This window comes from Papaver somniferum, chromosome 6 (assembly GCF_003573695.1).
Source record: "Papaver somniferum cultivar HN1 chromosome 6, ASM357369v1, whole genome shotgun sequence".
In the NCBI taxonomy this organism is placed as follows: Eukaryota; Viridiplantae; Streptophyta; class Magnoliopsida; order Ranunculales; family Papaveraceae; genus Papaver; species Papaver somniferum.
The window spans coordinates 2954838-2971598 of NC_039363.1; the positions used below are offsets into that span (position 1 = coordinate 2954838).

Genomic DNA, 16761 nt, shown 5'->3' on the forward strand with positions numbered 1-16761 from the left:
TAGCTGGCAGTTCGACTTCAAACGTGTACTTTCTGGTGTTGAGGTTGATGAATACGCCTTACTACTTACGGTCGTTGGTGATTCCCCGCCTATCCTTGATGGATTAACGGACACCAGGAGGTGGACCTTGTATTCTTCGGGTGTCTTTTCTATTAAAACCCTATACTTGAAACTAGTTGAGTCTGCGGGTGTCGAAAATTTCCCACTTTTGTTCGTTTGGAAAACGTCGATCCCTTCTAAGGTAAATATCTTCGTATGGAGTTTGGTTCATGGGAAATTAAACACGAAGGATATGCTCTTACGCAAAGGAATGGCAGTAGATAACTTTTGTGCGCTTTGTGGTTGCAATGATGAGACACAAGATCACCTTTTTCTTCATTGCAGGGTTTCCTTCAGGGTTTGGTCACTACTACTCCCAAGTTCGTGTTGCACTTGGGTCACGCCAAGGAATATTAAGTTGCTGGCTAATTGTTGGTATCACCCGAATTTCACATCCAATGGAAATTACATCTGGAGCTTAATCCCAGCAGCTATATTCTGGTGTTTATGGACTGAACGAAACAACCGCATATTCAATGTCAATCACGTCTACAAGACAGATGATGACCTAGGTACTGAGGCTAAAACCTTAATTCTCCTTTGGTCTTCTGCAGCAGGGAAAAGAGTGCATGTGAACTTCTCAAGTTCAGTGACGACGGATTGGGAAAATTTATTCTTGTAACTAGTCTTGTTTTTTTTTTGTGTTTCGCCTAGTCTGTTACTCCTTTTCTTTTAGTCTACTTGGGTAGACTTTTGTACATTCTTCATTTCTAATATATTTTCTCTTTTCCGATCAAAAAATATGTGTATGCAAATAAAAATTGTCATGGACAAATGCCATTAATCTAACTGGTATACATGTCCAACAGATTTTCAAGATCGCATCCGGGCATATTTCGTAATCCTTTGGGTTTCAAAAATCACAGACGCATCAAACTCATTAATGAACAATCCGGACATCCATCCGGCAAAATATGATTAGTCCCGGTTAAATCCGCGAATTATGAAAGAACTACTCATTTCTACTTCACAATTTCGAGGGGTATACAATTCCACAGGATTAGAAATACCGGGAATCATGTAAATTCCATGTGTTTGGTAGCTAAATAACAATTCCTAAAATTCTTAGCATTTTCTTATTTTAAATCCAATGGACCGTTTAGAGACTGTTTAGAGGGAGAAAATATGAACTTTAAGGCTAAAACAGTGGATCCATAAATCCCTCTTGATTTTCCCAACAAGCCTTAGTGGGAGGTCGTATTCAAAATGCGGGATTTGCTGAAATTATAAATCCGGAGGAAATTAACGTGAACCCAAATAATTTGTGCAACCAAACGTATCAAGGGAATCTTGATTCCACCAAATCCCTCGGATCCATGAATTCCCGGTTTAGAATTTTGCATCCAAACCCACATAAGAAAGAAACAAAAGCCGGATCTGTTCAATAAATCATTGGCAGAACCAGAAATGTTTTATACACCGGGCTTGATAGTTTTCGAAACCCATGCTTAAGCCTATAATCCTCAAAGGTTTTAAGGCCCGTATAAATTAGGTTGGCAAAACAAAAACAAATTCGTTGGGTGTTTGGGGAAGCATGGCAGTAAACGAGGGATGAGCATTTGGCCCGTCGCGAATTTAAGCGGAACCAACCGTATTTTTATGGATGGATGCACGAAATGTTCTCTAATAGACTGGATTGGATGGGATTCTTGAAATCCAACGGATTACGAATTGGACTCTGAAAATTCGATGGACATCCATATCCATTAGATTAAAGGCATTTATATAGTTTTTAGAAAATAAATATATAGTCTAGGAATTTTTAAGGTGTTTAAGTGTTGTCCATGGCATTTTCATATTTATATACATATATAAAATGTGTAGACTCGATAAAAAGTATCTATGTCGGCTTTATTGACTCTATAAAAAGTATCTATGTTGACTTTATGTTTTCATTATAAATTTTAACTAAAATAAATTCATTGGATTATTCATATTCAGTTCATTTATCCGAATCTCCATTGGATATTGGATTGAATGCAGATGCCAAACTTGAAATCCATAGTAAATTGAACCGAATGCCCATACCGGCCATAGTAAACTTGAATTAAGAGCCTGCCCATACCGGCCCATGGCCCATGCTCACCCCTGTTAGCTCCCTTGCGCTGCAAGTAACAAATTTTTTTTCTAGGCAAGACTTTCATTCTAGTCAGTTTGGACTGTACAGTAATGTTCCTATGAGGTCATCCCTTACGTACACTATTTTGTTTCAGTCCAAGCATTAAATTTCTAGATGTGAGAGTAATGAAGGAGGATTGAATTTCTGTGCAAAACAAGGCATTCAGATAAGTCAATGACTTTTTATGGAAGGCCAAGCGAGGCTTCCTAATCCCACTGTAAAATAAATAAGAGTCCTTCCGCTCTTATAAGTAAACAAAGATAGGAAAAAAGAAAAGAAATGGCGAATGATGAAGTAAAGCTTTTCGGATACTGGGCAAGTCCTTATGCTGTTAGAGTTGAATGGGCACTGAAAATTAAAGGAATTGAATATGAGTACATAGATGAAGATCTTATGAATAAAAGTCCCATGTTGTTGCAGTACAATCCAGTTCATAAGAAGATCCCAGTACTAGTCCACAATGGAAAACCCGTTACAGAGTCTCTAGTTATCATTGAGTACATTGACGAAACTTGGAAACAAAATCCCATATTTCCTGAAGATCCTTACGAAAAGGCACAAGCACGTTTCTGGGTCAAGTTTGCTGATGAAAAGGTAAGTGCTTTTGCGCTCCATTTTCTTATTCTCTTCGGCGAAAGCTGATTTTGATTTACTGACTACCGTCTTCTATTTCACAGTATCAACCTTCAATATTGAATGCATTCGTTAAAGAAGGCGAGGAGCTAGAAAAAGCTACGAAGGAAACTCAGGCAATTCTGAAAACTCTTGAAACGGGTTTAAAGGGTAAGTTCTTTGGAGGTGAAAAGATAGGATTTACGGACATTGCTCTTGGATGGATTCCTTTCTGGACTAGAATGGCCGAAGAAATTATTGGCGTTAAGCTTGTGGATAAAGAGAACGTGCCTTTGATTAACGCATGGTTTGAAGATGTTCTTGATGTTGAGATTCTAAAAGAGATATTACCACCTCGAGATAAAATGTTGGCCAAAATGAAAACGTACCGTGAATCGCTTGTATCTGCAGCTGCGACCACCTGAGAGTCCTCCTATTTTCAAGACTCAACTATTAGTTTACTGCTTGATATTTCATTTATAAAGCTGTTTAGAGAGTGTCGAATGTTAATAATTTCGACTATCTGCTTGGTCACGGTTGCTATAAAATAATGGCATGAAAAGATTTGTTCTCGGGTGAGATTCCTAGTTCGTCTTCTCGGGTGGATGACACTTCCCATTTATGAGTCATTAAGAAAATTCAGATTTTGGGCTATGAGACATATTTTTGTGTCAATCCCGTAAATGTTGAGTCGCTGAATAAATTTTTTGGTCAATTTAGTAGATTTTTGAATTGCTGAATAGACATAAAACTTAATTTAGGTCGCATGAAATTTTTTGGGTCACATGACAAAACTTAGATCAACAATCTGATTTTAGAAGCGGAAATTAGGTGACAGAGCTAATCTTGGTCATGTCATCCAATAAATGTTCGACCATGAAGTAAAATCTGGCTAATGAGTCATTCTTGATCACATACTCAAGTGAAAGAGTCTACTCTGGATCACAATGATATATTTTGGATTACCATATAAATTTTTGTGCTATATTGGGAAAGACGAGTTAAGGCATCGCCTAAGCACATGAGGCGTAAAGGGGTCGCTTCACCAATAAGAGGCCCAAGGAACAAAAGGCATGAGCAATTACCTGGTCGCCTAGGCGTAAAAGGCGCGAGGCGAAGGGCTTGGCACCTCGCGCCTCACATAACATAGCTCTAGAACACAATGCATATTTTAAAGCCGCGGGTAACTTTTGAGGCAAGGGACAATATTTGCGTTAGGTTATCATAGATCAAGACGGTAAGCTCCCGTCAAGTACAATGTAACCCATGTAGAGTAATAGTGTCGTGAACGGTAAAATTTATCATTCACTGTAGCATAGTGGTAAAGTCATTGGGTGATGATACCAGTGACCTGAGTTTGAAACTCATCAACACCATATTCTTTACCGACCAAAAAGAATAATTATATGATTTTTGCCATCAAACCCTACGTCAAAGATTCAACCTCTGTGACACAGGAATTATAAGAGCTTTCAAGATTCATTATTATCATCAACTCTATCTTAATCTTTTGGAGGGTTTTGAAGTATTAAAAGTAAATGCCAATTTTTTTTAATGTTTCACACGCAGTGAACCTTGTGGTTTCGGCTAGGAAAATGGATATTCATCCAATGGATGACGGTGCATGAGAGAATTGAACTAAAATGTCGGATAATGAAGGTATTATAAAATTGAAAAATGTAATCCCAGGATTGAATTATCTTAATGGAATGGACGTTGAATACCTTTCCCACTACCTTTAATAGAATGCTATCTCGTATTTTATTCTGACGAGTAATTGACAGTATATCATGAAAAACGATGAGAGTGATGATGTAGAAGGTGAAAATGAAATCGCAGTTATAGAGTCACCTTCACTTAGTGAAGCTATTGTAGCTACGGAGAAATTGAATAATTTTTTATTGTATCATACTCTACCAAAAACTCTTTTAATGTTACGAAAAGTCCAAGATAATATTCAATGCGACATCAATTTCGAAAAAGACCATGTCATAATTGAATCATTTCTTACCAGATTAATCATTTTTTTACCAAATTAACATAAATGTAAAACTAATATTATGTAAATTAAAGAGATATTAATTTATATATCAGAAGGGACTTATAGAGTTTGGATGTAGTTTAGGGACCATTAGTCTAGGGCATGCTCCCTCCCACGGCGGAGGTAGGGGTTCGAACCCTGTAATTACTGAAATCCACTCCAATTTAAAGATTTTGGATGTAGTTTAGCGACCACTAGTCTAGGTGATGAGTGCTAAAAAGTGCATATTTCTATATATTTTTCTTGGCATTTAACTCATCTTTTGTGCATTAATTCTACATTTTATCCCATATTCTGTATTTTCATTGTTTTCAAGAATAAATATTTTTCTTAATTAATTTTGCATTTTTAGGTACTAAATAAAGCCTGGTTATCTCACGGAGCGAAAAGAGCAGATAAACGGCAAAGACTCTCGCTAGGAGGAAGCGAAGAATGATGTTTGCAAGAGCCGGATCAACTAGAAGTGGGCTTGAAGAGGAAGAATTGTTCTTAAAGAAGATATGGGCTTGGCATACTCAAGGCCCAAAACCCTCACCCAAATCCATTTCCTATATCCATACCCGTTTCCCTTTCTAGCCGTCAGATTGGATCATCTCAGCATCCTACGGTCGCAGCATCGCCGTACATCAAAGTCTGAAACTCATGTCTAACACTACAGCACCTAACTCCATCTGGAGCCGTCAGCTTCGTTGTATCACTTAATCCAACGGTCGCTCAGAGCCTTCTTCTATCTTGCCGTCCGATTCATTTCATAATCTCATCATCCTACCGCTGAGCTTCGCAAATCATCAAAATGGATGCGCCCGCTCAACACCTAAGCATCAAACCCATCGACCCAAAACAAACACCCACTCTCTTCTTCCCCAAATACACTTCCCCCAAATTTCTCCTCTTCCCCCGACCATGGCAGACACTGCCATGTCTGCTCCGCCGTCTCCATCTCCACCACGACCACAAGGACACCACCACCATCACCTACCTCTTCCCTAGTCGTGTCTGTCTTGTTCTTAGCATTAATTTTTGATGCTACCAAGAAGACAAACATAACCAGGGTTTCACCACAGTGAAGAGAAGACAAAATTTGGGAGAAATTCGAGTAGAGGATTAGCAGAGGAGGAGAAGTACAAGCATGGGTCGAGTCTATTTGCATCAGAGGGTGAGTTAATTTTATTTATCGAAACCCTAATCCTGCTGATTTGGGGATTTTCAAATTAGGGTTTGTAGAAATTTAGGGTTTTGTAAAAACTATAAATAGGAAACGATGTAGAATGTTTAAGGGGTTCTTGGGTCATCCGAGAAACCCCCTAATTGGGTTAAGTTCATGTTCAGTTTCAATTTAATCTCATGTTTAGTTTAATTCCATGTTTATCTGTATCTTCATGTTAAGTATGTTCTAAATCACTGGTGCTAAGGTTGAGATGAAATTTAATTCCTGTTAGGTGGTAACATATTAGGAAGGAATTCTTGTAGTGATCAGTTGCCTAGGGAAGTGATGAACTTAGTATGTAATATCACCTGTGATTGAGTGTGCCTTAAACAGACACTCAATGCTAGGGGTGATTGAGTAACTTAGCTCATTAACTTTCCACAAATGCATACCCTGGACTAAGGAAGGCATGAACCTCCCCCTTTTTCCATTAGGGACAAGAATATGAACTAGAATTGCTACTATCTAGCTAGGTATAAGATGGATTCAAGACCTTAGTGTTTTACTTCTTTGTCACTGTTTTACTTAGAGAACTCAATGCTCATTGCTCACTGTTATTCATTGCCTTTGCTTCTTTGGCTCACTTCCACTGTCACTTATTGCCTCTGTCTCAGTTACTTTTAAGTTATTATTGTTGCTCTTGCTCACCACTGTCTTTGTCACTATATTACTCTTTTACTCACTGTCCTGTTTAGCTACCTTGCTGTTTTGCATCACTGTTACTGTTAGAGAATTAGCTTAGGAGGATCTCAACACACACCAAGTCTCTGTGGATCGACCCGTATTTGCACATTAGCTTCAATCGACACCGTGCACTTGCGGTTATCATTTGTAGGATTTTTAGAAGCCTACCAAGTTTTTGGCGCCGCTGCCGGGGACTTGGCTGTGCTGTTTTGAAGATTTCTTAGCCATCTTGCATTTCATTCTAGTCCATTTGCATCATTGCATCATTGTCTGCATCAGCATCTTGCATCTGCATTGCATTCCTACATGAGCATTTAGTGTAGCATCTAGTGTAATTTTCCTGTTCTTTGTAGCTTGCTCTTAACTGATAACTCTGTTGAGTAACAGGTGCCTTCTCCAACTGACCTGTTGCTTGCCAAGAACTGCTGCCTGAAGCCTACCTGTGCTGCCTACCTGTGCTGCCTGGTGCTGCTGCTATTATTGTTGTTGCTGCTGCTGTGCTCCTGTTGCTGCTGGTGCTGAGCCTGTGCTGCTGCTGCTGCTTCCTGTTGTTGCTGCCAGCCTCTGCTGCTGTTGCTGCTCCCTGCTGCTGCTGCTGAGTCCCTGCTGAAGCTGCTGCAGGGACTCAACAAAGCCCAACTGGGCTTGTGAAGTGAACTGATTTAAGCCAAGCCCACCTGGGCCTCAACAAAGACCAAAGCTTAGGATGAACCAAAGCCCAACTGGGCTTTTGCAACCAAACTGAACAGCTGGGCTATGCTTAAGCAAGTAAGCCTAAACCCATTAAGAGAACCCAACCTGTGGGCTTCCATTTTTCTTGTGGGGTTGTAATATTAAACCCAACATTTGGGCTTATATTTTCTGTTGGGTTTGTAATTAATTTCTTGTGGGCTTGTTTGTTTAATTTCTTGTGGGCTTGTGGTGTTAGATTGATTTGGGCCTGTAGTTTTAAATTAGAAAAACTGAATTTTTAAAAGCCCAATTGGGCCTCAGACCAAACAAGCAACAGTTGGGCTATTTCAAAAGCTACATTGGGCTTCAGTTTGCATACACATTGTGGGCTTAGTTCACCTTCCCTTGGCAAAGCAATATCTCCCACCAATGTGGGCTTGCTCCCAACACTAAAACCAAAAGTCTTGCTCCCAATACTAAAACCAAAATTTTTGCTCCCAATTAAAAACCAAATTTTTCTTCCTCTTTAAAACCAAATTTGCTCCCATCAAAACCAAAAGCTCCCAAATGGGCTTTGTCTTCAAAGTCTAAAACCAAAATTTTCTAAAACCCATTAAAAACCAAATTTCTTTTTCAAACCCGACAAAACCAAATGCTACCCATAAAAAAAAAAATCCCAAAAATCCAAACCCATTAAAAACCAAATTTTGGGCTTTGTAACTTACTTAGCTTTTGAGCCAAATCATGTCTAGATCTTGGTCTACAGTTGGGGACTACAACAAATCCCTTAGAGAACTTGCGTATGGACATACTCCACGTTATGAACCTCCCATAGACCATGATGTCAATAGTTATAGGAATTATTATGGACCTTTTCAAAGTCCCGAGCCTCAATACATGAACCCTAATAACTATTCACACATGCATCATCCACCACAACGTGAAAATGAACATTTTGCTAGTGCCTCACTCACACAATCATCACTGATCGATCAATTAGAAGCTCGAATCACAGCTTTAGAAATGCAATCACATGAGGAATCTGTCACATCTAATTTTCTTAGGCAACCTGAAATCTATGCATGTCCTGCATGTGGTAGTTTAGACCACCCTGTTGAGAATTGTCATATTTTGCATAATTTTAGGCAATCTAGAGAAAATCCAAGGTATGAAATGCCCATAAATTGTGAGAATGGTAGTCATTGGGACCATAATCAATCCTTTGAGGGTTGCGATCAATATTTTGTAAACCCTAATGACCATGCACACATGTACCATTCACCACAATTTGAACATGAAGAATTTTGTACTCCCATGAATTTAGACTCCACCACAGAAGCTTTAAGACTCAGTAAGAAAAACTTTGATAGATCTACATCACGAATTCAGGCATGTTTAGATCAGATTTTGCTTCACCTACAAAAGGAGGAAATTCATGAGGAAATGTATGTTGTCCCTAATGAAGTGTCTAGTCCCATTCTTGTAAATGATGTTGAATATGAACCTAATTTAGAGGAACATGAATCGACTAATGACACCACCACTGTTAATGAGGACCAATATGCATGCTACCATGATGATGATTATGATGATTATGATGATATGTTAGAAGAACATGAAAATATTGTGGAACCTGTTGGTTCAAAAACATATGGCTTCTCGCCCTCAACCTTCATGAATGTTGTTCTTTCTAATACTCATTGTAATTCATATGATTTTGATATTGACATGGGATTCGTACAATTATTCTGTGAAGATGCGCATGACATAGGAATAGTTGAATCTTCTGTAGACACTAATGTTAATATGAATGAAAATATATTTGATGTGTCTGATTCTCTACATAGGTCACATTGTGATATTTCTCCTGATTTGCCGATGCATGAGAATAAATCTATTGATGATGTTGATGACTCTGATTGTGATCTTGCCAATTTGTTTGATGATTGTGAGCATGTTGTGACACGTGTAGAAGACTTAGGAGATGTTGATGTGATTAGTAATGATGTGCCTATCGTCCTACATAAGTCACAATCTGATGGCCTTCCACCCAACCTAGATTTGGTTTGTACCCATATTGTCAAACCGACTTTTCTGAGAGTCCCTAATCTAGGTTTGGAACTGTGTGCTTCCCAAGTCCTCTTGGACTATTTTGCTTCTAAGTATAATACATTTGAGGAACCACAGTTTGAATTAGCATGTTTGCCCGTCCCTAGCACAGTTCACTTTGAGTTAGACCTTGTACATGATGAACCCCCAAAACTGCGAGATTTTGTTTCCAAAATTTTATCCGTTGAAAAATCCAGGTTTGGGGGTAGCTCATTTTGTTTCACAGTTTCACTTGCGTTTATTTCCTGTTATATTTGTGTGAAGCTGTTGAAACCTCTACACTTTGTCTTTTGGGTTGATCCTCAACTCTTTAGATTGTTAGTGTATGGTGAATTTTTTGTATATAATCCAGTAGATAAAATTTCTTAAAACCCTTTTGTTCCTTTTGTATATATTTTGCTAATCCAATATGATCTCGGCTGACATATGTTGGATTCTTGCCTTGAATAACGGAGTTCTAATATTGCTTTCGCCGAAATCGGGTATTCCCTTTCCTTTTTCTCTACTCAACATGATCCTCTTCACATGTTGTATTATAATTTTGTTCATATTTTGAAACATTGAGGACAATGTTTTGTTTAGGTTTGGGGGTGAAAAGTAGATACTTTGATAATATGTCATAATTGAAAACAAGAACTCCTTCTTTTTGAAAAAATTAAAAATTCCAAAAATAAAATAAAATTAAAAAATCACAAAAATGGAGCTCATTTACCTTGAAATGTTGACTCTTGTGCAAATATGTAATTATTAGGAGTCTTAGTCTAGATATTTAGGCACCCTGATTCTAGCATAATTCACATAGTGATAAGAAACTTGCACGCGCACGATCTACCAATACATGTATAGCCTCATCCTTGAGGTGTTCTATCGGAAGTCACGATTGCCAATCACTTTAGAATACTGAACGAAACTTGACTAGCTTGTTCTTTGGTTGGTTGGGATAGAAGGTGGAGGTTACATTAAGAAAGACAACCATCGAATTTAACTGGGTGCATCAAAAAGGGCTACCTCTTGCAAAGTGTCATGTAATTTTTTGTTTCTTTTTGCTTATGTATCAAAAGTGTTACCTTGTTAAAAAAAAAAGTATTTATCAATTCCGCCCTATCTTGTTCCAAAAATAAAAGAGAGTAGTCAATGTAAATAAGAGTCATGTAAAGAGTCATCTTTTGTTGTATTATAGTAAGCAAGGAAGGGTGCATGCCATTGATGTACAACGCGAGTAATTGTGAAATACCTCCAACTCATTCACAATTCTCGTAAAGTCCGGACAGCTAGCTAGATTTCGACCTTGGTTCTTAGCCTGAGAAACTATCTCTTGGTGATTAGTAGTCATAACATCCGATCTTTCTTTACACATGTGTAGATACACTTTACACTCTTATCACATGTCTTTATTTGTTATCAGTGCTAGGATTGTGCCTTTGATAGCTAGATTGACATCTCCATTTTGCTGTGAGCTTAAACTGACTTGCACATGTCACATTTGATGGAATCTGAGCTTATATTTTGTCCTAGAACTTTGTAGGTACGTTCTAAGCAAACCTTCACGAGACTTCACTCGTCCACTAGGGACACTTAGTGGTTTAAAAGGCTTAGTGCATACGCTAAATGCATTCGAGAGACCAGCGACAGTGGTATAGGTATGATTTCCTTAGTTTTGTTTTACTTGAGGACAAGTAAAATTCAGGTTTGGAGGTATTTGATGAGTGCTAAAAAGTGCATATTTCTATATATTTTTCTTGGCATTTAACTCATCTTTTGTGCATTAATTCTACATTTTATCCCATATTCTGTATTTTCATTGTTTTCAAGAATAAATATTTTTCTTAATTAATTTTGCATTTTTAGGTACTAAATAAAGCCTGGTTATCTCACGGAGCGAAAAGAGCAGATAAACGGCAAAGACTCTCGCTAGGAGGAAGCGAAGAATGATGTTTGCAAGAGCCGGATCAACTAGAAGTGGGCTTGAAGAGGAAGAATTGTTCTTAAAGAAGATATGGGCTTGGCATACTCAAGGCCCAAAACCCTCACCCAAATCCATTTCCTATATCCATACCCGTTTCCCTTTCTAGCCGTCAGATTGGATCATCTCAGCATCCTACGGTCGCAGCATCGCCGTACATCAAAGTCTGAAACTCATGTCTAACACTACAGCACCTAACTCCATCTGGAGCCGTCAGCTTCGTTGTATCACTTAATCCAACGGTCGCTCAGAGCCTTCTTCTATCTTGCCGTCCGATTCATTTCATAATCTCATCATCCTACCGCTGAGCTTCGCAAATCATCAAAATGGATGCGCCCGCTCAACACCTAAGCATCAAACCCATCGACCCAAAACAAACACCCACTCTCTTCTTCCCCAAATACACTTCCCCCAAATTTCTCCTCTTCCCCCGACCATGGCAGACACTGCCATGTCTGCTCCGCCGTCTCCATCTCCACCACGACCACAAGGACACCACCACCATCACCTACCTCTTCCCTAGTCGTGTCTGTCTTGTTCTTAGCATTAATTTTTGATGCTACCAAGAAGACAAACATAACCAGGGTTTCACCACAGTGAAGAGAAGACAAAATTTGGGAGAAATTCGAGTAGAGGATTAGCAGAGGAGGAGAAGTACAAGCATGGGTCGAGTCTATTTGCATCAGAGGGTGAGTTAATTTTATTTATCGAAACCCTAATCCTGCTGATTTGGGGATTTTCAAATTAGGGTTTGTAGAAATTTAGGGTTTTGTAAAAACTATAAATAGGAAACGATGTAGAATGTTTAAGGGGTTCTTGGGTCATCCGAGAAACCCCCTAATTGGGTTAAGTTCATGTTCAGTTTCAATTTAATCTCATGTTTAGTTTAATTCCATGTTTATCTGTATCTTCATGTTAAGTATGTTCTAAATCACTGGTGCTAAGGTTGAGATGAAATTTAATTCCTGTTAGGTGGTAACATATTAGGAAGGAATTCTTGTAGTGATCAGTTGCCTAGGGAAGTGATGAACTTAGTATGTAATATCACCTGTGATTGAGTGTGCCTTAAACAGACACTCAATGCTAGGGGTGATTGAGTAACTTAGCTCATTAACTTTCCACAAATGCATACCCTGGACTAAGGAAGGCATGAACCTCCCCCTTTTTCCATTAGGGACAAGAATATGAACTAGAATTGCTACTATCTAGCTAGGTATAAGATGGATTCAAGACCTTAGTGTTTTACTTCTTTGTCACTGTTTTACTTAGAGAACTCAATGCTCATTGCTCACTGTTATTCATTGCCTTTGCTTCTTTGGCTCACTTCCACTGTCACTTATTGCCTCTGTCTCAGTTACTTTTAAGTTATTATTGTTGCTCTTGCTCACCACTGTCTTTGTCACTATATTACTCTTTTACTCACTGTCCTGTTTAGCTACCTTGCTGTTTTGCATCACTGTTACTGTTAGAGAATTAGCTTAGGAGGATCTCAACACACACCAAGTCTCTGTGGATCGACCCGTATTTGCACATTAGCTTCAATCGACACCGTGCACTTGCGGTTATCATTTGTAGGATTTTTAGAAGCCTACCAAGTTTTTGGCGCCGCTGCCGGGGACTTGGCTGTGCTGTTTTGAAGATTTCTTAGCCATCTTGCATTTCATTCTAGTCCATTTGCATCATTGCATCATTGTCTGCATCAGCATCTTGCATCTGCATTGCATTCCTACATGAGCATTAGTGTAGCATCTAGTGTAATTTTCCTGTTCTTTGTAGCTTGCTCTTAACTGATAACTCTGTTGAGTAACAGGTGCCTTCTCCAACTGACCTGTTGCTTGCCAAGAACTGCTGCCTGAAGCCTACCTGTGCTGCCTGGTGCTGCTGCTATTGTTGTTGTTGCTGCTGTTGTGCTCCTATTGCTGCTGGTGCTGAGCCTGTGTTGCTGCTGCTGCTTCCTGTTGCTGCTGCCAGCCTCTGCTGCTGCCAAGACTGCTGCTGTTGCTGCTCCCTGCTGCTGCTGCTGAGGCCCTGCTGAAGCTGCTGCAGCTGGTGTAAGATAAAGCCCAACTGGGCTTGTGAAGTGAACTGATTTGAACCAAGCCCAACTGGGCCTTGAGTGTTGAAGCCAAAACTTAGGATGAACCAAAGCCCAACTGGGCTTTTGCAACCAAACTGAACAGCTGGGCTGTGCTTAGGCAAGTAAGCCTAAACCCATTAAGAGAACCCAACCTGTGGGCTTCCATTTTTTATTTGTGGGCTTGTAATAATTTTTTCCATTTTTCTGTTGGGTTTGTAATTAATTTCTTGTGGGCTTGTTTGTTTAATTGCTTGTGGGCTTGTGGTGTTAGATTGATTTGGGCCTGTAGTTTTAAATTAGAAAAACTGAACTTTTAAAAGCCCAACTGGGCCTCAGACCAAACAAGCAACAGTTAGGCTATTTCAAAAGCTACATTGGGCTTCAGTTTGCATACACATTGTGGGCTTAGTTCACCTTCCCTTGGCAAAGCAATTTCTCCAACCAATGTGGGCTTGCTCCCAACACTAAAACCAAAATTTTTGCTCCCAATTAAAAACCAAACTTTCTACCTCTTTAAAACCAAATTTGCTCCCATCAAAACCAAAAGCTCCCAAATGGGCTTTGTCTTCAAAGTCTAAAACCAAAATTTTCTAAAACCCATTAAAAACCAAATTTCTTTTTCAAACCCGACAAAACCAAATGCTACCCATAAAAAAAAAAATCCCAAAAATCCAAACCCATTAAAAACCAAATTTTGGGCTTTGTAACTTACTTAGCTTTTGAGCCAAATCATGTCTAGATCTTGGTCTACAGTTGGGGACTACAACAAATCCCTTAGAGAACTTGCGTATGGACATACTCCACGTTATGAACCTCCCATAGACCATGATGTCAATAGTTATAGGAATTATTATGGACCTTTTCAAAGTCCCGAGCCTCAATACATGAACCCTAATAACTATTCACACATGCATCATCCACCACAACGTGAAAATGAACATTTTGCTAGTGCCTCACTCACACAATCATCACTGATCGATCAATTAGAAGCTCGAATCACAGCTTTAGAAATGCAATCACATGAGGAATCTGTCACATCTAATTTTCTTAGGCAACCTGAAATCTATGCATGTCCTGCATGTGGTAGTTTAGACCACCCTGTTGAGAATTGTCATATTTTGCATAATTTTAGGCAATCTAGAGAAAATCCAAGGTATGAAATGCCCATAAATTGTGAGAATGGTAGTCATTGGGACCATAATCAATCCTTTGAGGGTTGCGATCAATATTTTGTAAACCCTAATGACCATGCACACATGTACCATTCACCACAATTTGAACATGAAGAATTTTGTACTCCCATGAATTTAGACTCCACCACAGAAGCTTTAAGACTCAGTAAGCAAAACTTTGATAGATCTACATCACGAATTCATGCATATTTAGATCAGATTTTGCTTCACCTACAAAAGGAGGAAATTCATGAGGAAATGTATGTTGTCCCTAATGAAGTGTCTAGTCCCATTCATGTAAATGATGTTGAATATGAACCTAATTTAGAGGAACATGAATCGACTAATGACACCACCACTGTTAATGAGGACCAATATGCATGCTACCATGATGATGATTATGATGATTATGGTGATATGTTAGAAGAACATGAAAATATTGTGGAACCTGTTGGTTCAATAACATATGGCTTCTCGCCCTCGACCTTCATGAATGTTGTTTTTTCTAATACTCATTGTAATTCATATGATTTTGATATTGACATGGGATTCGTACAATTATTCTGTGAAGATGAGCATGACATAGGAATAGTTGAATCTTCTGTAGGCACTAATGCTAATATGCATGAAAATATATTTGATGTGTCTGATTCTCTACCTAGGTCACATTGTGATATTTCTCCTGATTTTCCGATGCATGAGAATAAATTTGTTGATGATGTTGATGACTCTGATTGTGATCTTGCCAATTTGTTTGATGATTGTGAGCATGTTGTGACACGTATAGAAGACTTAGGAGATGTTGATGTGATTAGTAATGATGTGCCTATCGTCCTACATAAGTCACAATCTGATGGCCTTCCACCCAACCTAGATTTGGTTTGTACCCATATTGTCAAACCGACTTTTCTGAGAGTCCCTAATATAGGTTTGGAACTGTGTGCTTCCCAAGTCCTTTTGGACTATTTTGCATCTAAGTATAATATCTTTGAGGAGCCACAGTTGGAATTAGCATGTGTACCCGTCCCTAGAAAAGTTCATTTTGAGTTAGACCTTGTACATGATGAACCCCCAAAACTGCGAGATTTTGTTTCCAAAATTTTATCCATTGAAAAATCCAGGTTTGGGGGTAGCTCGTTTTGTTTCACAGTTTCACTTGCGTTTCTTTCCTGTTATATTTGTGTGAAGCTGTTGAAACCTCTACACTTGTTCTTTTGGGTTGATCCTCAACTCTTTAGATTGTTAGTGTATGGTGAATTTTTTGTATATAATCCAGTAGATGAAATTTCTTAAAACCCTTTTGTTTCTTTTGTATATATTTTGCTAATCCAATATGATCTCGGCTGACATATGTTGGATTTTTGCCTTGAATAACTGAGTTCTAATATTGCTTTCGCCGAAATCGGGTATTCTCTTTCCTTTTTCTCTACTCAACATGATCCTCTTCATATGTTGTATTATAATTTTGTTCATATTTTGAAACATTGAAGACAATGTTTAGTTTAGGTTTGGGGGTGAAAAGTAGATACTTTGATAATATGCCATAATTGAAAACAAGAACTCCTTCTTTTTGAAAAAAATGAAAAATAAAAATAAAAAATTAAAAATTGAAAAAAAACATAAAAATGGAGCTCATTTACCTTGAAATGTTGACTCTCGTGCAAATATGTAATTATTAGGAGTCTTAGTCTAGATATTTAGGCACCCTGATTCTAGCACAATTCACATAGTGATAAGAAACTTGCACGCGCACGATCTACCAATACATGTATAGCCTCGATCTTCAAGGTGTTTGATAGGAAGTCACGATTGCCAATCACTTTAGAATACTAAACGAAACTTGACTAGCTTGTTCTTTGGTTGGTTGGGATAGAAGGTGGAGGTTACATTAAGAAAGACAACCATCGAATTTAACTGGGTGCATCAAAAAGGGCTACCTCTTGCAAAGTGTCATGTAATCTTTTGTTTCCTTTTGTATATGTATCAAAAGTGTTTCCTTTTCAAAA

The 16761-nt window shown here is 38.5% G+C and overlaps 1 protein-coding gene across 1 annotated transcript; it reads left to right on the plus strand.

The window, feature by feature from the left end:
• Nucleotides 1-2390: 2390 nt before the first annotated feature.
• LOC113286686 (glutathione transferase GST 23-like) lies at nucleotides 2391-3514 on the plus strand. Its single transcript, XM_026535281.1, has 2 exons — nucleotides 2391-2812; nucleotides 2896-3514. The coding sequence occupies exons 1-2, from the start codon at nucleotides 2498-2500 to the stop codon at nucleotides 3253-3255; spliced, it is 675 nt and encodes a 224-aa protein (XP_026391066.1). The 5' UTR covers nucleotides 2391-2497; the 3' UTR covers nucleotides 3256-3514.
• Nucleotides 3515-16761: the final 13247 nt, after the last annotated feature.